The sequence below is a fragment of the Oryza brachyantha genome, chromosome 1, assembly GCF_000231095.2.
Source record: "Oryza brachyantha chromosome 1, ObraRS2, whole genome shotgun sequence".
Classification (NCBI taxonomy): domain Eukaryota; kingdom Viridiplantae; phylum Streptophyta; class Magnoliopsida; order Poales; family Poaceae; genus Oryza; species Oryza brachyantha.
The window spans coordinates 20775969-20800074 of NC_023163.2; the positions used below are offsets into that span (position 1 = coordinate 20775969).

Sequence of the window (24106 nt, forward strand, 5' to 3'; positions counted from 1 at the left end):
GTTTCATTCTTCTATTAAAAATCCTTCGTAGTGAAGAGCCACTTAGAAAAACAGCTGGCTCTCGTAAAAAAACACATGCGGCTAGACTTTGATCCATTACGGACGTGCCCTAAACACGCTTGCCATCTAATGAGAATAGGAGTGATGGCCGCGCCTGCCTCTTTGCAGTTATACATAGCCAATCGAGAATAAGCAAAATAAAAGAATGATGCCCATGTACTCTCTTTGCATACGACGTTAACATTGTTTAGATTCGTATAGATATTAATAAATCTACATATATATATATTAATTGATGAATTTAGTCCAGACTAGAAAGTCTTATAATATGAAACGGATGTAGTATAATTTAGATTTGGATATCCCGTTACAACGCACGTACTACATATATAACCATTTTTAGTCCTACTTATTTGCAAACTGTTCCACATAGTCGTTCTTGTCCCCCGTTACTGACTCGGTAATTTTTAAAAGAATATTGCTTTAAAAAGTCATATTAATATATTTTTAAAATTTTTATAACTAATAATTAATTAATCATATACGAATATATTATTATGTTTTTCGTGCCGGACAAATAATCCATTGCCACATGCGGCCTAAGTCATTGATAAAACAGAAGAATTCTGCATCCATGTGAAAACTAAAAATGCCAATATAAAACTCCCCTACGTTAGGATGGAGATACAAAATTACAATTACAAATGCATACAACCACCACCATTCATAATTCATTCATGCCATGTGCTACACGCATCTGGTGTGGCAATCTTAAAAGATAGCCAAAATCAGCGTCCCTCTCGCCGGACCAGAAAACGTTTGCTTTAAGTGCTTTCTAAGAAATAACCGAAAAGCTTCTCTCCAAAGTCTTTATTTAATCCTTTAGTAGATTACCTCAAAACACAGGGGGCTCCGTGCAAAGAAAAGGAAGCATCAGCATGAAAAAACCGGAGGCGGCGTCGCGGCCGGAGAGAGGCACCAGCGACGCGCCACCCGCCGCCGGTGTCCGCGACGTGTCGCCCATCCGAGCCGCCCACCTGGAGCATCGTACGGCGCGTACGTATCCTCTCGAGGACCCCCCGGTTCGCTGACACATGGGCCCGAGACGCAAGTTTGGCTGAGACGGCTGCCACGTAGGCTCGTACGTGGAGCCCGGCCAGGGACGTACGTTTGGCGGTGGGTCCCCTTTCTCAGTGACGTAAACATGACCAAATGATACGCAAGTCAACACTCTATCGGTGTAGTAGTAGCAGGTTCGCGAATGTGTCAGAGAATGGTTCGTGAGCACGTGATCAATATATCAAACTGATCGACGACTTGTCAAGCATGAATTTTAATACGTCCATGTAACTTCTTTGTGTTCCTCGTAGCCACGTTATTTTGTAGGAGTAGTATAAGAAAAAGAATAGTACGTCGGCGAATTACAATTGTTTTTTTGTATCTTTGAGAAAAGGTCAGAGCAAACAGGGTCAAGCTAGCATACTGCAGGCAAATAAGCTGGAGAGAGGACGATACATTTATACGTCGATCTCTATTTTGTTTGTTGTGTACATGTCGGCTCTAATTTGATTGATCGGTTGCTCGAGTCGATGAGGTCACCGGCGGTACCGACGAGCGCATTTTTCTTTTCTTAACAAAGAGTCAACAGATTGTACCGGCAAATTAAGCCGACAAAGCCAAGCAAGTACGCGTACATCGATTCATAAACTTAGGACCAATTTCTCGTGATACCACAAAAAAATAATTATAAGCTGTGGTGTCTTTTTTTCCTTTTTTTTTTTGGGTTTGGGTTGCTTGTAGCATCGATATATCTGTTACTATTCCAGGATTCTGTTTGCATGTTCCTATAGGCTATAGCAAAGCGAACCGAAGCTCAGCGTAGACAAAAAAGTCATCAGCAGCTCCTGGTCCTGGAGAGGGGGTCAGGTCAACACACGGCGAGGGGGCCCACCGGGCAGCCTCTCCGCCAACCTCTCGACGTCGATACGACCGGGCTGGGAAAAGGAGACCTCGATACCCGCTGTCTCGCTCGCGTAGAGGCCTGGGCCTCATCAGACTCGTCACGGTCGAGAGACAGAAAGAGAGAGAGTGAAACCCAAGACATTTTTTCGACAGCGCCTGTTCGCTCGTTGGCCGGGGGAGGGGCTGGTACCGTGTCCTTATTAGAGTTTGGTATCCGCGACTTGGCGTAGTACGTGAAGAAGATTTGCGCCGTTGCCAAGTCCCCCTTTCAGATCTCGCGATCGAACGCGGACGCGTACCGGAGTAGCTAGTAGTGCATGGCTACCAAACACCACGCCCCCCACAGGCCACACCTCACCTGGCCCGGCTCCCCGTGCCCTTTTTTTTTTTCTCTCTTTATTTTCTATCGACAACATGGTCCTTTTTTAAGCTCCGCGCGCACCTAACCGCGGCTGCGCTAGCCCCGGTGCCCACGCTGCAAAGCAACAGCAGCACACAGGCGCCACGAATGTGTGAAGCCGTATCCGCACAGGCAGGGGCAGGTAGCGATGGTGTCTCTGTTCATGTGGCGTGTTTAGTACTGGCCTGGCCCTGAGGACATATTACTACGTGCTTGTTTTGTGTCACTGTTACGCAATAGATGGAGCATTCCGTGGGGGGTACTTCGATCCGTGACTGTTATATGTGTACTCCACGTCAACAAACAGGTGTACTTTGACAATTAATGCGTGTATGTGAGGAAAACGTAAATAAAAGCGCATGTCAAATACACATCAAACCTTAATTAGGTAATTAGAAAAGAGCAACAACATCAATAAGTTATAAAATGTCACTCATCAACTCATTCAATTTCATCAAAGTTTAAGATTTTCTATGGGCAACAATGAAGGGGATTAGAGATAACCAAAATCAAGGATTGTACATGAGACCCGGCCCGGACCGTTAAATTATCGTGTGCGTCTCAGGTGGGCATGCTCACGGACAAAAAAAGAATTAGACGCCAAATAGTCACAGAGACCTGGCCGGCCGAACCATGGGCAAAACTGTCATCTGTACGTTATACGTATTTTCGTCAATCATAACGGATGTTTAGCAATCATGGGGTGATCTACCCTATAGTATATCAACTCAGTTTACTCGTTTACTCGTTAGACAGATCTAACGGATGATATCATCTGCATCAATCGAACGGCCCAGGACCTTCTACCACCTACAATCTGCTCAGCCCAACATCCGTACCCGACGTCTGCATGCGCCGCCTCTGCCTCCGCCGCCGCACAACCTCTCCATCTTCGGCGCCGCGCCATCACCCTTGCCGCCGTCCCCACCGCCGATGATTCCTCGCCATCCCCATCGTCTCACCATCACCCCTGCACTGCCGGCCGCCGTCCCCCCCCCCCCACGCCGGCTCCTCGCCGTGCCATCACTTGCAGATTTTCTCCATCCCCGCCGTCGCCGAGCCGTCCCCGGCACCGAAGCCTCGACGACCCGTCGTCGTCGTCGCCTAGCCATCACCCCCGCCGTCGCCGCCTCTGTCGCCGGCGCCATCCTCGTCGTCTCCTTGGCCGCTGCCTCCGCAGACGCCTCGGCCGCCGACTATGCCGCCGCCTGCGCCACCTCCGCCCCTCACCTCCGCCCCCGCCGCCACTCCAGACTCCGCCACCACGGTCGACGGAAGGCATTCTTCCTTCCTAGCCAACCAGCGATGGATATCAGCAGCGACTTCTTGATGTCGAAGCTGTATGAGTTGTAGTTGTTCTGCATGGTCACTTCTATATGATCGCCGGCTTGGAGATCCATATCGATTTTACCATACAACTTTATGAAGGTTGGCAGTGCTGCTATTCTCATCCAGACGATCAGGTCTTCTGTTCACTCAACCGTTGGAATTGCAATACAGAGATTAGTAGTAGGCAGTACCAAGAATGGGTACTTGGATATAAGTTTCAATTCAATCTTGTCAGTTGCTCTTGGCAGTCAATCTTTAGTTTCTTGGAAAGTAGTAAGCAGTAGCTACTAATGTGATCGCTTATCAGTTATAGTTTTTCAACTGGATGAATCACTTCTGAATTAGAGTGTCATACATGTCTAGGCATAACAAATTAATCTAGAGGAAGAGCGGAGTGACTTCATGGACATGCTCTGGAAACCACCGCCAGCAACTTTCAGGATCAATGCAATGTAATGTTGCTTGCTCTCTAGCACCAAGGTGGCATCCACATGTTTAGTGTTCTAACTTTTGCGTTAATTGATTGCGGCTTATTGAATGGTAATACAACTGGCTCACATATCAACATGCCATTATTGCAATGCAGCAACACCTGCATTTTAAAGAAATCAATTCCTTAAGTTCATTGATAAATCTTCTCTGCTCATATTCTGCTCTTAAGTTTATATACCTATTTGTTGTGTGTGTAAAACAATAATGCTTAGTATTGTGTGTATCACGATCTGGATTTCTATCTCACGTATTTATATCAGTGTATGTTCATAGGAGTAAAATTTGCAGCTCAACTTAGCCTCTACTGACTGATGGTGTTCTTTTTTTTACTCGCATAAATTTAAAGATATCTGCAAGTTAAAGAGAGTACATTGTCTTATTCATCCATGGCAAAATGATTTTATTTGTCTTTGTCAAGGCTGTGGTAATGTGATTCAATCATGACAAATTTTACTCATTCATATACTTATTGCTCACTCAAAGGGTAAGAATTTCTCTTCTCAGCATAATCTCTGGCTTAATATTTCCTTGATTTGGTTATATGTGAATTTGATTCTAGAGAACATACATGTTATGTTCATGATGCGCACAAGATCTTCGATAAAACTCTACTTAGGCGTAAGATTATTTTCAAGAAGACTATTGGTACTTAGGTGTAGGATTATTTTCTAGAATACTATTGCTATTTAGGTGTAAGAATATTTTTCAGAAGCACATGCATTTATGTTGGCATTCCCAGATCGTGTTGCTTATATGTGCAGTTTAATTTTCACTAGAAACAAAAATGGTTCATACACATAATACTAAGCTTTATCAGTTACTTATGAATCTATGGATTGTGGTTATGCCTTATGACAGCTTAAATGAAATCCAACTAGAGATGACTAGCCGAGTACCCAAACACGTGATTAGAACCACAAAATACCTCAAGTACCTTTTTAATAAAGTGAGAAGCTGACTTTTTAGAAAAAAAAATGGAGACATTGATGAGATATGTGTTTAGAAATTTACCTCTTAGCCTATCTCTGTAATTATTTATACTGTTCACCCTTCAATGCCAAGAACAATACTTTGTCAGCTTCTTTTTTAATGACAAATTTGTTTTTGGATAAGAAAGAACTAGAGTATAAAAATATTTTTAGGAATCTATCTTGTGATTGCACGTAAGGTTCTAGCTGAAATTCAGAGAATGTTAGTTTCTATCTCCAACCAAGATTAGATGTAGAAAATTTGCCATGAATTGTGTGCAGGAAGTAACTATACATTAGAGTAGAATTATCACTATCTGGCTATTTGCTAGGTGCTTATTTCTAATTTTATTGTCAGTGGTAATTGATCATTGTTGCATTAATAAAAGTGCATTAGAATCCTTAGTTCTTTCTAAGATAGTCTTGAATTAGCAGAGATGCTTCCTGGTCTATAAAGATGAAATCTTCCTGCTAGATGAACTTGTGGTGTTGTTTTGCATAACTTTAGACTGCAAACATACAATTTATTGAGATGTAACCTTTGGGTGGTTAATTTTTTAGTTTGCACTACTGAGTGTTCTACTGTTCCACCGATGGGTGCATCTGTTGTCAACTTGGTTCCTGGAGAAAAACCTGCAAATATGGACTCGCATTGCTACTAGGTGGGTTCAATCTTAAACAACTATATGTTCATTTTAATTTCAATATTCATGTCTAGCGAATAATTCCTTTGTTATTTACTTGCATGTTCTTTTCAAAAGCAGGCAGCAGAATAAGTTTGAAAAACATCAGATTTATACAGTAGCTAATTAATTATCAGGAGCCAAAACTCTTTCCTTTTGAGTTTTATTTGTCATGACTAGTGGCGTTCATCCATGAAACAAATGAAAAAAAAATTAGTATAAACCGCACAACTGCTAAGGTCATATGAATTTTGTGTTGGCTTTGTTGCAGCTGAGGAGCACATAGAAGGCAACTTGTCTCTCACATTCTCTAACAACCTTTTACAGGGCACCAAGTACGATCAAAGGCCTAGAATTAGAGACCTGGTTTGATCTAGCTCTCTTAAACCTATGCAACAATCACAGGGGAGGGATTTAGGTTTCAGAGCCATCAGCCCATAACCCTTGGCTTGACATGTTACAAGTTTTACTACCTCCGTCCTTAAATGTTTGATGTCGTTGATTTTTTTATATATGTTTGACTATTTATCTTATTTAAATTTTTTTGTTAAATATGTAAAACTATATAAATATACATAACAATATATTTAACAATAAATAAAATAATATAAAAATAATTAATAATTATGTAAATTTTTTAATACGACGAGTAGTCCAACGTGTATAAAAAAGTCAACGACGTCAAACATTTAGGGATGGAGAGAGTATTTCTTATTTTTTATAAAGCATGTGACATCATTGACAGGGTTGCAAAGAAAAAAAATTGTATGCCTGTTCTGTATAATTGTACTAAGCCTTATTCACAAATATTATGTCTTAGATTCTTTAACATTAGTCATGCACATTCTGTTTGCAGAAAACTATATGAAGCGAAAGGTAAGCTGTCATAACCTTTACGATCCTGGGGTACCTAAAAAAGGATGACAGGTGAAAGCAGAAGCTGCTGCTTTTCTTGAAAAAATAGCAACCTTTCAGGTCATATTAGCATCTATAGGTACTATAGAAACTCTTAGCTATTGTCGTATCTTTCAATTCGCTTCACTTATCATTTATACTTTTACTGATTGTAAGATAACTTCAGTCATGACCTACTTTGAGATATTATTTTACACCTGTAGCTATGTAACATTAAATAAAATATTTTGTGTATTGATAAAACATATATTATCATTTGGTTATCTTGTTCAATTTAATTATTTTTTTATAAATCAAAAGTAAGTAAGTATTGAATCTTGTCGGTGAACTATCTGGTTATCTTATTCTTCTTTTCATGCGTGCATGGAGAAATGTGAACTACAATGGCCTACTTTTAAGGTTAGCACTTTATATTGTAATATTTGATATATATAACTTGGATCGATTTTAAGCTTGATTGTATTTTATATGATATTAAATTTAACCGTTGATATAGTTAACACCGTAGCGTTAGCACGGATATATTACTAGTCTTTAGTTGGTGTTCCAATCGATCTTCTTATCATTTATATAGTAGTAGCAAGTTATGACCTACTACGTATAATTTACAGTCGTTTGATCTAAGCTGTAGGATCGGAATAGCGTTAATCAGAGGGGATGAATAATTGATGCTTACTTTTTTGAAATTATGAAAGCAAACCGCGGTGAAAACATCAAGAAATGTAGACAAATAAATTTAGGAAAACTAAATTTAACACCCTTATACTATGCATGGATTATAAATACAAATAAGGGGTGATTGTTTGGTGGTATATTTGTGAATAAAACTTTCATATATATATATATATATATATTCTTAGCGATCTAAAAAATAATGCTAAAAAATAAACTTCGGTAAAAATCTGTAAATTAACTTCAAAATTAAGTTTAAAAATTTAAATTTTGACATATAAGCATAAGCACGGGCAAAAATACGAGATTGCAACATTACAATACTGAACAGTCACTCGAACAGTAAAACAGCAAAGCTATCTTCAGTGAATTGTCAGAACGTCACCAATTCAAATCCATTTGGTGTGCCACTGAAACGTAATTTTTAAAACAATGCCTAGATTTAAATTTAATCTCGGTAATAATTTACTATAGCTTCTTGGAAGCAGATGTCATGATGAATTTTCATTGTTAAAAAAAGTCCATACATGTTTGTCTTTGTCGTTCAGTTTTGCCAGCGGACTCTAACTGTTCAAAGGACACAAAAGTGATCGTAAACCCATGCAACGGGCCGGTGGCGAGGAGACATGAGCAACTGGTGCGAACCGAGGGCCCAAGATGAATTTAGGGCTTGGATCCTGCTGCAGTGCGTACATTATACAGTATGGGCCTAATATGCAACACCTAAACTACGTGAAAACTTTACTCGCCGTAACACATGCAAAATTTTAATGGCCATGGTTGGAACCAACGTGCTCATGAGTCATGCGAACCATTGATTATTTTTCTCCTTTGGTTCGATTACTGTAGTGTGTAATTCAACAGAGGTATGTCTACAACAAGTCAACAACGGTATGTTTTACAAACACATTTAACAGGAGAGCCAATAATTAGTTATACACTTTTACTAAATCTAGCACGTATAATAAATTAGCTATAGGATTAGCTCCATAAGTTTTCTTATAACTATTTCTATCACTTATATATTTTATGTATTTATATAAGAACATGTCTATAGCTAGTTTGCATGAGAACCAACATATATCACTTTTCATTTTTCTCTTTCCTTCCCATATGCTATATACTTAGATCGTGTTCGCCTCCTCCCTTTCTAACCCTAGATTCTCTAGTTTTTCGCATACACGCTTACCAAACTGCTAAACAGTATATTTTTTTAAAAAAATTTCTATAGAAAAGTTAATTTAAAAAATCATATTAATCTATTTTATTTTTAATAATTAATTAATTATGAAATAATCTATTACTATTTTTTTCGGATAACTAACCCACATTTTACTTCTACCGAACGGGGTCTTACACTAAGAGGAAGCTAGCGAGTGATGGTGAGAATTTTCTTTTTTTTAAAATGTTTTTCTCACCTTCTATTTTTTTCTAGTTTGTATTTGTTTAATATAAAAAGCACAGCTGTCAAAAACTTCTTAGACAGGGCTAAGCGTTTTTTCTCTTTCCTTTCTGAGCGCATTTTATGGGCAATTTAGAGTATGCCTTTCTCGTTGTCGTAGTCCAAATAGTTATGAACGAATCTAATGGCAGACCGGCACAAAATCAATGGACAAATTGGGAAACAATAAACCTACGTAAACCGCAACCGCAACTGTAGTTGAAATCATTTTTCTCTTTATTCGTAAACTGGAACATGCATGTTAATATGTACTAGTAAGTTAAATCTGTTCCAACGGAACATTGAGTTATAATATACTTCCTCTGTTTAAAATAAAGTTATTCTTATCACATCTATTTAAAAAAACAAAATTATATATATATGTATCTTATTATTTCAAGCGATCACAATTAAGTTTGTCATACATTCTATTCTCTGCCTATGACGATCTTACTATAATCTTTGTCACATACTTTCTTAATGTGCGTGCACAGCTTAAAAAATAATTACATTTTGGACGGAGAAAGTATTATAGAATATTTTATAGTTCTATTAGGGACTATCGTGATAGATAAATCAAGTAAAAAAAATAAAAGTTATTTATTTGTTTGTTTTCTCTTGTTAACAGGATGATGCTCTGCATACAGGGGAAGCGATTGAGTTTTTCGGTTTTCTCTCCGTGTGTGTGGGGTTGGTTGGGTGAGGGGGGGAGGGGGGCGATAGCCAGGGACTTCTCTCACTGACATGTGGATCTATATACGGTCTTTTAAGTCACATGTCAGTCTCAATGTTCCTCTGACTTTAAGTCAGAGGAATCTCTTCCAGGGTTAATCAAATTTCTCGAGGAATAACTAGTAATAGATTAGTGCATGAATAATTAATCATTAATTATAAAAAATAAACAATAGATTAATATGGTATTTTAAATCAATTTTTCTATAAAAAATTCACAAAAAATACATCGTTTAGCAGTTCGGGAAGCACGTGCGGAAAACGAGAGAATCTAAATAGTTAACTGATGCAGCCGAACCCGGTCTAATTAGGCTCAAAAATCCGTCTTACAAATTCCTCTTTAACTGTGTAATTAGTTTTTTATATAGGTTTAATGCTCTATTTAGATATTAAAGATTCATGTGATATTATTGGAAAAAATTTTAGAAACTAAACATAGGCTAAGCACAGTTAGCCTTGCTAGTTGTGGCCAAACAAAGATGGCCCAGCAGTTGACTTCGAGTTGAGCAGAGTCACACTCACACGCAGTGGCAGAGCCCGCTGTCCTGCGCTCGCTAGCCGCTCTAGCTGCAGCCCCAACAACGTGTAGTCGTACACGCACAGCCGGCCGGCCACGGCCACTGCCACTGCTCGTTGTTTACCGCAGTGGCGGGCCGTGGGCGTGGCCATGGAAGAAGCCCACTAGACATGGGCACCTTTTGGTCATATTCTCACGTACACGTACGGGGCAGAGCAGGCAAGCGGCTGGCTGCTGCCCCCACCGCGAGAAGCAAACAAACAATCGCTGCCTCACTCTGCTCGGCTTTAACGCCTTTTTACCGTACGCCCGTGTGTTTTTAGCTCGCCCTCCGCTCGGTGCGCGCGCATCTCTCCCCGCGCCAGTGGCGCCGGGGAGACAGGGGACACGCCCGGCCGCGGTGCGAGAGGGAGAGGGAGAGAGGGGGGAAATGGGGCCGAGATGAAAGGAGCTCATCATGATCCATGGTCCACGCCGCCTGCCCCGTCGTCGCACGGGCTCCTGCCACTCTCCGGCCCCGCCAGTCCCATCTGCCTTCCTGACACGGCTAAAATCCTCTGGTGGCACGCTCGGTTGTCGCGCCTTAATTCAGCCGTGCCGTGCAAAGCTTCGATATGGTGAGTGGTCGCCGGTTAATTCATGATGTCACCGTTTTAGGCGGATAAGGAAAACAGTCCCCAAAAATTTTTATAAAAAAACATCACATCAAATCTTTAGATATATAAATAAAATATTAAATACATAAAGTATTAAATATACATAAACATTAAAACTAATTACACGGTTATGGGAGAAATAATGAAATGAATCTTTTGAGCTTAATTAGGACATGATAAGTCATAAGTAATACAGTAACCAACATGTGCTAATGACAGATTAATTAGACTCAAAAGATTTGTCTCGCGGTTTCTAGGTGGAATCTGAAATTTGTTTTGTAATTAAACTCTGTTTAATACTTCAAATATATGTCAAAAAACTTGATTTGATGTTTCTGCAAAATTTTTTTCAAACTAAATAGAGCCTCTTTCGCCTATAGTTGATAGAACACTTCTTTCGCCTAACAATAAATATATTTTTCACCGTTTATATTGAATGTTCAGTCTGTCTTATTTTATAAAAATATATATATAGTATTATTATTATTATACGATAAAACATGAATGATACTTTATGCGTGACTATTTTTGAATTTTTTTATAATTTTTAAATATGACGAATGATCAAACACGGAAATTCACAAATGCAGTTATATTTAGACAGAGGTAGTAAGCTCTAAACACGAGAACTGGATATTTGACACTCTTAACGATTTAAAGTGGAAAAATAACCCATAAACATTATTTTGGACGGTTTTAGGCTATGGCAACTGACCTAAGGGGTGGTAACAGTAGTATGGTAGCTTAGGCTAGAGCGCTATTCCAAGACCTAAATATCTATTGTCAAATTATGTAAATTATACTAATTCAGCTTCACTCTTGAGTAAACTCTAGTTTTGCCTCTGGCTTACGTGGTATTCTAGCATGGCAAAAAATTGTTTAAAAAATATATGCTCACCCATATGTACTCTGTGTCTTATCTTATAATTTCTTTTACCTCCTCACCCATATGTACTTTGTGTCTTATAATTTTTTATATGTGTTCCGAGTAATCTAAAAACAAAAGTTGAAAAAAAAGTAAATTTATAATACTACATGTATCTTGATTAAATTATCCCAAAACTACATATTTAATATTGTGTATTACAAAATAACAAATTTATTAGTAAATTTATCAGAAAAATACAAATCTAAGGTTTTTTTATCGCAAACCCATATAGTAGTAGTGAATTATGGAAGAAACACGAGTCTGTTCAATTTTTTGCCCACTCGGCCGCGCCGGAGAAGCTAGCGTCGACGAGTTCACGAGAGTAGGGGGGGATGCATGATGGCTGGCGACTCGGCCGCTGAGGTGATGATGCACGCATGGACGGGGAACAGAAGAATGGCAGTCTGCAACTCTAGCTAGTACTCCTAGCTTCGTCGCAGTACCAGTAGCCGGTGGCCTCGCTCGCTGTGGCGTGGCGTGCACCGGGGCAGCCACCTGCTGCCGATCCTGCGTGCATGTGGCCGGCCGGCCGGCCGGCTTGTCTGCCCCCGCGCGCGGTGCACGGGAATCGTTGTGGGAGTGGGGAATTCATGATCTGCGACTGCAAGAGAAGCAGGCGAGCGAGCCGCACCTGCAACTGCGAGAGCTGCGGGTGGCAGGCAAGGGAGGCGCGCGCATGCGTGCAGCAGCCGAGAGGGGGGCAGGGCCGTACGTGGAGCTGGGCCATCATCGCGCACCCAACGTGCCGTGTTGACCTTTAATTTTGTTCGCTACTAAGCGGGGCTACCTACTGTCAGTACTAATGCTGATCGAAGTTACAGAACGTACATGCCCCACCCGGCCCCGGTGATGCATGCTGCCTCCTGCGCTGGCTATTAAACTGCTTAAAATTTACTTAGGGCTTGTTTAGTTCCTAAAAATTTTTCTCAAAAACATCGCATCAAATCTTTGGACATCTAAATGAAACATTAAACATAGATGAACCAAAAAACTAATTATACAGTTATATGAGAAATCGTGAGATGTATTTTTTGAGACTAATTAGTTCATGATTAGCCATAAGTGCTACAGTAACCAACATGTGCTAATGACGGCATAGTTAGGCTCAAAAGATTCGTTTCGTGGTTTCCAGGCGGAATCTGAAATTCGTTTTTTTATTCTTGTCCGAAAACCCCTCCGACATCCGGTTAAGTGTTCGATGTGATGTTTCTGCCAACAAATTTTGGCAACTAAACGCTGGCTTACTCCATCCGTTCCAAAAAAAATAAACTCGTATGGATGGATTTGGACAAATAAATGCATAAGGAGTTATCCGGTGTGAAAAAGTAATAGTATATTAGCGCATGATTAATTAATTATTAAAAAATAAAATAGACTAATATGATTTTTAAAGCAACTTTCCTATATAAGAAATTTGCAAGAAATACAACGTTTAACATATCGAAAAGCGTGCGCATGAAAAACGAGAGAATATGAGATAAGATAAGTTACAGCCGAGCGCAGCCTTATTCATCATTAGAAATTGTTTTTTAACTGGAACAAAATGAGTATAGAATTTTTAGGTAGTTTAGAAATATTTAGGTTGAGTCTAGATATACCCTTTTAGTCACTTTAATAGTCATCTTTTGAAATTTGAATAATTTGAATAATTTAGGTTCCCTTTCTAAACTTCTGATTGATTGGGAAATCATTGATGTTATGAGAATTAATACATGAATGTTTATATTGCAATATAAAGTTTGAATACTGGACATGTTTATATTTTGGAGTGGAGGAGGTAAATTATAAAATTTAATTTTAGAGTTAATTTTTATTGTAGTAGTTTCTTTTCTTAGCATTTACTTTTAATCGCTAACAACATGTACTTCTTCCGTCTCCAACAATTTTTGTTTCTAACTCCTTTTGTTTGTAACACAAAGACTTCATTTTTTGAGTAATTATTGCATTGAAATTTGGTAAATTAGATGACAAATAAATTGTAAGTTGAAAAGATAAGGGATAAGTGCACTGGGGTTTGAAAATTGAAGGGTACTCAAATCTTTGTGGTTTTGTATAGGTATATATTAGATTAAAAATGTTTTTTGACAGAAAGAGTAGTACAATAAAGTTAATTAAATTAGTATTGGACCATATTTTTTAACAATTGTTTCAGACTGCAACACCTTAATCCAATATTTTTCACTCATAATTTGTAGCCAAAACTTTATTACCTACATTTACACCAGTGTGGCTCACAACCAGCACCTACCTCTCATTAGGAGGTCAAACTCGCTATGCCAGCGTACGCCAAATCAAACTGGACTAGATAGCTAGGATATAGCATGATAGATCTCGAGTTTGGATCCTAGTGTCATGGATATGTGATATATCAAGGATACATACTTATCTCGTCAAGAGTACTATATATTTAATCCTACACGAAAAGAAATTATGCACATATGGATATAATCTCACATATGCAAGGAAGGAGTACCCGTTAAAAAAAGAAGCACTACTTGATTTCTATCAAGAATATTAGTATAATATTCATACTAATCCCACATATACAAGGAAGGAGTACCCGTTAAAAAAAGAAGCACTACTTGATTTCTATCAAGAATATTAGTATAATATTCATACTCATCTTTGTAAGTTTAAGTATCATTAATTTAGTTATGGTGATTAATGTCAAGTTCAATTATAAGGCATTCAATTATAACACCAATGTTTTATGAGCTTTTCTTTGACTTGTCTTATTTAGACATGAAAATGAAAATAATGAGATCATGTACTAAAATCCTTGTGTTTTTGTTTAATCTCGTGTGGATCCAAAATATACAATGAACTCTGATTGTTCTGCTTCACGATATACACATGTGTTTCTTTATAATACACATATATACACACCTTTAGGAGGAGCACATTTATACTCTGTTTCATATATAGTTGAAGAAATTATCCTTTCCTACATGTATGAGATTCTTGAAATGAAATAATCTTTTATCACACCTCTATAAGGTTTATGTCAGGTTATCATCCATCAACAAAGAGATAATATTGAAAGGTTTTGGATCAGACAATTTGTGTAATTGTTGCTTTGGTGATAGATGATAAATCAAAGTTTTATGGGATTAACTTTTCTTTCATATAGGTTGTCGATAGGTTATTTCCAATAATGAAATATGATAGTAATCCATTCTTTGATAGTGGACCTAAACTTCAATAAGAATGAGATACATGGAGATCAAATGATATGCCTCACTCTCTATCTCCATATACATAATGATATATTGTTGTCTATATTTGTCATGTTACTGATTTATGTGTGTGAGATTAACGTTTATTTGAGCACTATGTTATTTGGTCTCTTTTACAATGAGAACATGGAGACCATGAACACATGTATATATGTTTATCTATATCGATCCCACTTGTTTGTCATATATGTAAATGATAAAGTCCCGTTTATCCATATTTTATCATGCATACACCTACCTCTCATATACATTTTGTATCCATATATCTAGGGTGAGCAAATCCTATATTTTTGTTATGCATGTTCTAGATCTATGTTGTACACATATTTTATTTTGGATCATTACAATTGAGCATATATGTGAGTATATAACATTTGGTGTTAACGGATGCTCAACATATTATCATTCATATGCAACCGGTTGGTCATTAAGTGATGGATGACAACCAATTTGTTTTGACCAATGTTTTTCTTTAGAGTCATATAAAGAATAGATCATGCCATGATGAGGCTAATGGATGACACCATAGGTTGATATTTATCAAACCAATGACATCTTCACCTTGACAAGAATGAGGTCAAGTACATGATGATAATAGAGTCTTGATAGAGATTGATCAAGACCCTATCATAAAGGTGGTTAAATCAGATGGACACAAGTATTGATCATAGGTCATATATCAATCTTGATATGGATGACACAAAGCAATGATATGAATGTGATTAATCTAGCTTTTCATGTTTATTGTCCAAGGCGTTGGGTGATCCATTTTGTAATATTTTCTTTCTAGCTCTGTCGTACTATTAAAAGAGACTAACTTTGGTAAACAAGTGATGAAATTGCCACATTAGGACATGCATGAGGGTGTTTAGTTCAATTTGTCTTTCTTTTAAGCTTCTATTCCCAGCCATCCAGACAACACCATGTTGGAGTATTAGGGCCATTTTGACCGAGCTCTCGACGAGTTGGCTTGACGTCCAGCAGAGGAACCGAGCATCTTCATCACTTCGCCTAGAAAAAGACAATTCAGGAGCTCCTACTTCGCACTAGAGCGTGTGTAGCCCTGAGCTTTGGTGCCAGCCGCCGCCGCGAGATCTAGCTCTGTCAGATGCCGCCCTGAGCTCCGGTCCGGCTCCACGCATCGCCGTCCAGCAAGAGGTCCACTGCCTCTCGCCGCCCACTCGCTCCATCACCGCCTGGATTTAGAGATCGCCTGGTCGAGCCGCCGCTCGCCTGACCTCGCTCCACTGGACCGCCACCCGCTCGCTTCAGCGTCCGCTTGAGCCGCCGCTGCCTGGCCACTCTCTGTCACCCGCTTGCTCCGCCATCACTCGGATTTGACGAGGAGGGAGGAAAAGAACCGCCGGCGTGGAGGAAAAGAGAGAAGGGAGAAGAGGAGGCATTTGCAGAAATTGGCGAGACCCATTTCAAGCCATTTGCAAAAAAGCCACTTGCATGGAAGGAAAGAAGTCTTCTTTGCTTTTTTTTCCTAGGTGGTGTTCCTGAGCTACTAGTGTAGATGTCCCGCACTGTGAAGGTCCTAAGGGCTGTTATTGTCATCTCTATAGCTATATGCTCACTAATGTAGAAGCGAGAGATGATAGGGGAGGAAAAATGTGTTGTTTTGCATGCAGTCAGTGCATCGACTCTTAGCGCATAAAACGAGAAGACAAATAGAAAATCTGCTTTATATACATGTACTTACTCTAATCAGAGGCACCGAATAGATGAAATGCGAACGATAAATTAATTAGTCTATAATTATAAAGAGTCAGATTGAGACACTATTTTTTTGTATGAGACCAAAACTAAGAAGATACACGCCCAGGCACAGGTCACCGGTGATGCGCGCAGGTGCAGCCAGAACACGAAGTTAATGCGAGTGAGATTTGTATACACCTACGGTGCCACGTGCTGCTGGGCAGGTGCTCGAGTGCGGGCGGCCGTGGCCCGCGCTCGCAGCCGCGTCGGGCCGGACACGAGCCGTGCGCGCGCGCGCGGAGAGAGAGCGACGTCTCCGCGGCGCTGTCGGGGGAGGACGGCCACCCGTGTCGGCGGTTTCGCGTCCACGCTGCGCCCCAACCTCACGGCCACTTGCGCCTTAAACTTGCGTAATCCACCCACGTACGTACGCCTGCCAGGTTTTCTTTTTTCTCCCCCTTCACTGACCAGACCAGACCAGACCAAACCAAACCAAACACGTCCAGCCCCGGCAGTGCAACGGTGCCAGCTCCACACCACCCGATCACGAATGATTAGTTCGTAGTCGTACCGTACTGTGCGCACCGAACGGTAGCACTACTAGAAATACTGTCAATGCTGGCACCATACGGTTGAGCCGAGGACTGCTCGTCGTCGTCACCAAAACAGTACAATACTGGAGTGGTGGTACCTCTCGTCTTGACTTTACCCTGCGAGCCATGTTCGGTCGCAACAGAATCTACTGTGCTGTACGCTGAGCCGAACCCATCTGCTCATGTCATCCACCTGGGCTGGGCTTGAGCCTAGAATCGGCAGGAGACCAGCGACCAGAATACAAACGCCAGGAGACAAGAGGACAACCGGACAAGGCCACAGAAAAGAAAGGAGCCGCGAAAAGAATAAGAGGGCAAAGGAAAAAAAAAAGAAACAATAGGGGGAGCTCGGCGGAAAAAAATCCGGTCGAAAAATCCTCCCGGTCGGCCACTTTTAATTAACAAGTCGTCTCCTCCTTCCACCACACCACTTGCCGCCTCCAAACAAAAACCTGACCTCCTCCTCCTCCGCCTCTCCCCACCTCGACTCTTCCCAATGTCGCCGCCCCTCGAGCCGCACGACTACATCGGCCTCTCCGCTGCTGCTGCTGCGGCGGCGGCGTCCCCGACGCCGAGTTCGTCCTCCTGCTCGTCCACGCCGAATCCGGGCGGCGGCGAGGCGGGCGGCCCCCGTCTCACGCTCCGCCTCGGCCTGCCTGGGTCGGAGTCCCCCGAGCGCGACGTCGTCGCCCCGGGGCTCACCCTCGGGCCTGTGCCTCCCACCAAGGCGGCCTCCAAGCGCGCCTTCCCCGACTCCTCCCCGCGACACGGCGCCGCCTCCGCGTCCGCCGCCGGCGCCGCAGCAAAGGGCCAGGACAAGGCGACGGCCCCCGCGGCCCCGCCGGCTGCAAAGTAAGATTCGGTCCGGCGAAACGCTTTAGCTCGAGATTGGATGTGGGGGTGTGTGCGTGCGTGCGTGTGCTGGTACTGATCGGCGGTGGCGATGTGGAGCCAGGGCGCAGGTGGTGGGATGGCCTCCCGTGCGGAACTACCGGAAGAACACGCTGGCGGCGAGCGTCTCCAAGGGCAAGGGGGAAGATAAGGGCACGGCTGAAGGGGGCCCTCTCTATGTCAAGGTGAGCATGGATGGCGCCCCGTACCTCAGGAAGGTCGACCTCAAGATGTATTCCAGCTATGAGGACCTATCCATGGCTCTCGAGAAGATGTTCAGCTGCTTCATCACTGGTCAGTATCTAGATCAAATGTTCTTTTATGGTGTTTCTTGTAAAATGCAACATTTAGTTGGTGGGAGTACACTTTAGCATGCCACTGACATTTTGAGAAACTTGCTGACACGGATCCAATGCCTGAATTTTGCAAGTATTGCAGATTTACTGGTGAACTCTGAAAGTAAACATATAAACCTTTACTGTCATGTTGCTGCTACTTCAGAAAAGATTCAATGTTCATGATGGCACCATCTAAGTACCAATCCGTTTGGCTAATTTGCTAAATTAGTAGTACTACAGGAAGTTGGAGCTACAGGATTTAAACAAATGCTAAAAGTTATACAGGTTTAAACATGAAAACGTGTTATGCAAATTAAACTGTACAATTTCTTTCAGCTGTTCTTTACATATTGCTTAATAGTTCTAACCGTTCACTGTGTTTGATAAGAACAACATTCTGGCTTGTATCACTCTCTCTTGCTTGTTAGCTTTTGATTTTGTGAGGTTGTTTATACCATGCTTATGATTTTTAGGTCAAAGCGGTTTGCGGAAATCATCAAACAAAGATAGGCTTACTAATGGTTCAAAGGCCGATGCCCTCCAAGACCAAGAGTATGTCCTTACATATGAAGATAAGGATGCCGACTGGATGCTTGTCGGTGATCTTCCTTGGGAGTAAGTTTCTGACATTTTTTAAAGAATAACACCACATATTATGTTGTGTTATTGTTCCTTGGACATACTTGCTGATGCCCCTTTGTTTTTTCACCCCGTTTTACCAATTTATATGACCATGCATCGGTGGCTTAAATACAAGACTTGTACTGCAATACTGTATTGTGGATCTAAGTGGAAGTAGTTAGTTAGAAGTTAGATAGATTGATGAAATTGCTCTTTGAATCTTCATCAATATATTTTATTCTCTATTCATTGTTAGGAACTCCCATCTTTTCTAGTTCAATAACATATAAATAACCTTCATGGATTATATCTTCTTTAGCTTCAGTACTGATCTGAATGCAAATGGTCTAAATTACATCTACTTAGTGCATATAATTTTTGTAAGAGCAAACTTCTCATTTTCTTTCCTTTGCATTAATTTTTTGGGCTAGGCATATGATGTGTTAATCGGTTACCCAACCCCACTCTGTTTCCGGGCTGACCCTTTTGAGATTGTTCTGCACTGAATTTCAGATTGACCATGAACAAATGTAGGGGACATCGGTTCTACTTAGGTAGCTTAGATTTAGTAATTTTGGCAAACCACCTAATCTCAAATTTTGATTCAAGACTTCCAAACCTCCGACATTGTGCCAAGTACTGACAGCTGAAGCAGAACCTTGTGTTCTTAGTTTCTTACCACAAACTATGAAGATATCCTTAGTATAGATACCACTCCACTTAAACTGACCTTAAAATCAATGCATATATCCTTGGCATTAAATACATTCCGTAACATCTGGTGTTTTAATTGCCTAGCCTGCATATTGCTGTAAGTTTCATACAGAGCTATCGGTCAAGATTTCTGACTTTAAATTGTTCGTTTGCAGTTTGTTTACTACCATCTGCCGTAAATTGAAAATCATGAGAGGATCTGACGCTGCTGGAATAGGTATTTGCACCATATATATCTATGGGCTATGCTTGCATTTTAATTGAATGCTTCAGTGGAATTTAATTCTCATACTAAGAAATCAGTTTAGCTGTAGTGGATGGAACCTAAGTCCTGGTTTCTATACACATTTCTCAGATGAACCAGAACCTAAAATTACTGTGTTATCTTCTCTCTCTGCAAACGACACCGTTGTCATCTTCTCTCTGCAAACAACACCACTCGATAAATCTAATGCCTAAAATTATTGTGTGCATTTTATATCATTAAGTAAGTTTGGGTAGCAGTTGTGCTTTGATCTGAAATATGTCGATCTATTTGCAGCTCCAAGACCAATAGAGCAATCAGGGCAGAACAGATAAGATTGACCTTCGGCCGGACACGAAAGTCAACTGATCTAGCTTCTTTGGAATTGTTCATGGCAAGTATCTCAAATATCTCAGTGTCCTTGTAGTTTAATGTGTTCATCAGACCTGCGCATTGTATGTCTGTAATTTGTTCCTTTCAGATTGTGCAATTGTGCGTTGCCCCATCTTTTCTTTGCCTTTAAAGGTCAAGTCAAGCTCTTGTCCGCTTCTTTATCTAAAATCCTAGTCAGTTCAAAATTATCCATCATGCCACAAGAACCGATGTTGGGTAATGGCAAGAAGCTGTACTGATCATTCAAGCTTGAACCTCTTGTGTGTTCTACTATATTACATGAAAAAAATGTCTACTGTCTGTATGTTACCTCCAAATTTCTCCTTACTGTAGTAATTTCTGACTACAAGTGCACCAATTGCAGTACAGTGCATCTTCTGATACTGAAAACAGAAGCTTACCCTTTCTGTATCAGACTGGAGTTTGCGGGTAAGGCATGATTTGGAGTCCGATTACACTAGTGCTACTCAATGGGAAATATAGCAGCTTCCCATTTTTGTGGTAAATGCGATCCCTATCTAGACTGGCAGCCTTGGCTCCAGATAGAAACTAATCACAGAAACTTGAAGAATTTGGCACCAAGGTGCCCATGGGTTTCTGAAGAATCTGCCGTTTCGTCTTCGTTGGGCGCGTTGTCAAGGACTGCCGTCTCGCTGCCCGCCGATTCCGATGTCTCCGCCCGGCAGCGGGAGCAGAGCCACTTCGCCCTGCCTACGCCGGAGCTCTTGCCGTCGGCCTTCCTCTTCCATCCAGCCGCTTCCGCGGCCGCCATCGCCAGCGTCACCGTGGGTGTCTTGCTGTCGGGGGTCGGCGCAGCCGCCACGGCGGGTTTCACGTCATCGGAAGCTGGTTCATCCGCCGTCTTGGATTTCGTGGCGGCGGGGCGCGCGCGGGGGCTCCGGTACACCTTACACAGAACAAGCTCGTTGGAGGAGACGTCCTGTTGGGCGTAGCCGAGGCCGATCTCGACCATGATCCACCCCGTCCGCACTCGCTGCCCGTCCCGCTTCGTGACGAACGAGAAGGCCTGGCGCCGCCCTATCGGGCGGGGGCTGGGGACGCCGAGGACGACGTCCTTGGCGCCGGCTTCCGAGTGCCAGCACCCGTCGTCGCCCACCGCCCGCGCCCTCCGCTGCCCGCCCTCGCTCTTGGGCCGCACGGTGGTGAAGAAGTACCACGCCGCGGAGCCGTCGCCGGCGACCGCCGGTGCGTACTTGGTCGTGAGGTCCTCCGGGTCGGCGGCGTACACGTCGGCCTCGTGGACGAACCGCCACAGGTTCTTGCCGGACTCGACGTGGCGGCGGAGGTACTTGGTGACGAGCTCCTGGTCGGTGGGGTGGGACCAGAAGTCGCCGCTGGGCTCCTCCTCGTCGGGGCGGGAGGAGGAGGAGGAGGCCGCCATCGGGCGAATGGCGGCGATCGATTTGGGATCGGGAGGAGATGCGATGGAACGGAGAGAGAGGAGAGCAGGAGGCGCCGCGCCGCGCCGCGTCGGGGAAGGAGGAATGGTGGAGCCTTCGGGCGGGGTGGTGCCGCGTTTATATGGGGCGCGGGTCACGCGTAGAATTCCCCGAGTCCGAGTTGGAGTTGGCTCGTAATCGGGGACGTACTAATCACGCAACTGCTGGCCTGGCGACGACCGAAGCGGACGTCGGGTTTTTGAGAATCGGAATGGGAGTCGGAGTCGGAGTTCGTGCCGGGATTGATGTCTCCGGACCCGTATGGGCCGGGGGCGCCGGGCCGGTTCTTCTAGATGGCCAGCTCATTCGCCCGACTGTCGCCGAAGGCAGATCCGCTGGGCCAGTTTCCTTAACAGATTGGTTGAAGAGTACTGCAGTTTGGTCCACGTTTTATAATCCCCGTTTCATTTTTGAACAGTTTTTAGAGTTTAGACTTATCAATTTACTTTAGTCTGGCTAAACATGACGTGGGATACCTACATATGGTATATTCATAACCTGTATCTATCCGGTGCCGAGTAAGGAAATATAATATAATATTATACTGGATCGATTAGTAGTTTGGTAATACTTGAATTATAGATCTGATCGTGTATGGGTCGGTTCCTCGGTTTATAAAGGGACATGGGTCCCTAAAGGGGCATTCCACGACATATCAGATTTGTCAGTTCATTGTTGATCTATTCTTCACCGAAATATAAACTCCAAGCAAAACTATGATATTATCTTATATATTAAGAACCTGAAACTAGGTAACCCCTTATTACTTTTGTTTTATTGCATCACCATTAATTTTTACTCCTTGCTAGCTATCCTGTAGTTTATTGCCAATCCAGACCATCAACACATGGGGGTAGTATTGTATTTTGACCACCTGAGTCATTTCTTTGGCATAAATTAATGGTCTATAAACACTAGGCTCCGATACAGTAGCGGACTGGTGTCTGTTCATATATTTGTTGAACGAGGGGTTTTAGGACAACAATAATGAATTCATCATGCTCCAAAGTAAGGCCACGTCCCCTGGGTATCTATAAACTATCTATAAGGTGTAAGATCATAGTCATGATCTATATTTTATAATAAACAATTGGCTCGTAAATTGATAGATTTAGTTTGGAAACAGTTATTGTGTTGGTGTGAGTGTGTGTGACTAATGTGGGTCAGGTTGCGATATCTGTACCTAGAAGCGGTTGGTTTGTCTCTGTGTGTGCAGGTGACTTGAGGTCAACTGTGGTCAATGGCTGGTAAGGACCATGACTAGGTTCAGGGAAGAACTGAGGTCTGGATGGTCGGGATGCGGACCATGACTAAATTCAGGGAGGAACTGAGGTCTGGATGGTCAGGATGCCATGTGACATAGATGAACTAGAGTTGTGATTCTCGGAGGTCAATATTAGTCAACGGCGGTGAGATCGTGACTAAGCTCAGGGAGGAGCTGAGGTCCGGACGATCGAAGATGCCGGGTGACGATGTTGAATACGAGGTGACACGTGGTAGATGGATACCGTGTGGGATAGAATCGTAATGGGCTACACATATTGTATGTGCAAGCGCCGGAAAAATCATGGAGAAAATCGGAATAAAATTGGAGTTGGAAAAGGAGACGCAAAAGAGAAACCTTGTTTGCTACAGTAATCCGAGTTGTTACTGTAGCACGGTGTACTGTAGCATGGACGTCAGCTGTAGCATGCCTGGACTTCATAGTCGGATTTGTTCACTTATACGTATGGAATTAGATTAATTCGATGGTTGCTACTATAGTAGTTTTGGTTACTGTAGCAAGAGGAGATATATACATGCACGTACATACATCGTTGGCCGGTGGCTGTACGTATGCATATATAAGCAGTCCGAGCCGTACGTGCCTACGAGTTTGGATCGGCCGGGAGATTTGGTGCGGCCGGCCATGCGGCTATGAGCGCCCGCGGCTGAGTCCGAGTCTAATTGATAATAGATTTATTTTGATATAAATAGGTATCGAGGGGTATGTTCTCGGTGTGTTTTTTGTGAGATTTAGTTATCGATTCTAGATCAACAATTTTGAGAGTGCTGTTAGTGCACTTTGTAAATACTACTTGAAGCAATAAAGTTCAGATCATTCAATCTACGTTTTGTGCTTTTATCTACTGGTGATTTTCTATATCCCGACGATCTGATCGGCGGAACAGGAGCGGCGCGATTAAGTTAATCTCAGAAGCGGCATAAACAGATTGGCGA

The 24106-nt window shown here is 42.1% G+C and overlaps 2 protein-coding genes across 2 annotated transcripts; one reads left to right on the forward strand and one right to left on the reverse strand.

Annotated features, from left to right (window-relative positions):
• Positions 1-17649: 17649 nt before the first annotated feature.
• Positions 17650-20682, forward strand: LOC102704751 (auxin-responsive protein IAA5). The gene is made up of 5 exons (XM_006644449.2): positions 17650-18077; positions 18181-18410; positions 18928-19069; positions 19945-20006; positions 20331-20682. Exons 1-5 carry the CDS (start codon positions 17722-17724, stop codon positions 20366-20368), a joined length of 828 nt encoding a protein of 275 aa, XP_006644512.2. The 5' UTR covers positions 17650-17721; the 3' UTR covers positions 20369-20682.
• Positions 20683-20806: 124 nt separating this feature from the next.
• LOC102718795 (NAC domain-containing protein 41-like) lies at positions 20807-21909 on the reverse strand. The gene has a single exon (XM_040525258.1). The coding sequence runs from the start codon at positions 21826-21828 to the stop codon at positions 20980-20982; it is 849 nt and encodes a 282-aa protein (XP_040381192.1). The 5' UTR covers positions 21829-21909; the 3' UTR covers positions 20807-20979.
• Between the last annotated feature and the right edge of the window lie 2197 nt (positions 21910-24106).

Coding starts and splice junctions, on each gene's coding strand:
- LOC102704751 (XM_006644449.2), top strand. CDS start 17,722: ATGTCGCCGCCCCTCGAGCCGCACGACTACATCGGCCTCTCCGCTGCT. Junction 18,078..18,180: donor GCGGCCCCGCCGGCTGCAAA/GTAAGATTCGGT, acceptor ATGTGGAGCCAG/GGCGCAGGTGGTGGGATGGC. Junction 20,007..20,330: donor ATCTGACGCTGCTGGAATAG/GTATTTGCACCA, acceptor ATCTATTTGCAG/CTCCAAGACCAATAGAGCAA.
- LOC102718795 (XM_040525258.1), bottom strand. CDS start 21,828: ATGGCGGCCTCCTCCTCCTCCTCCCGCCCCGACGAGGAGGAGCCCAGC.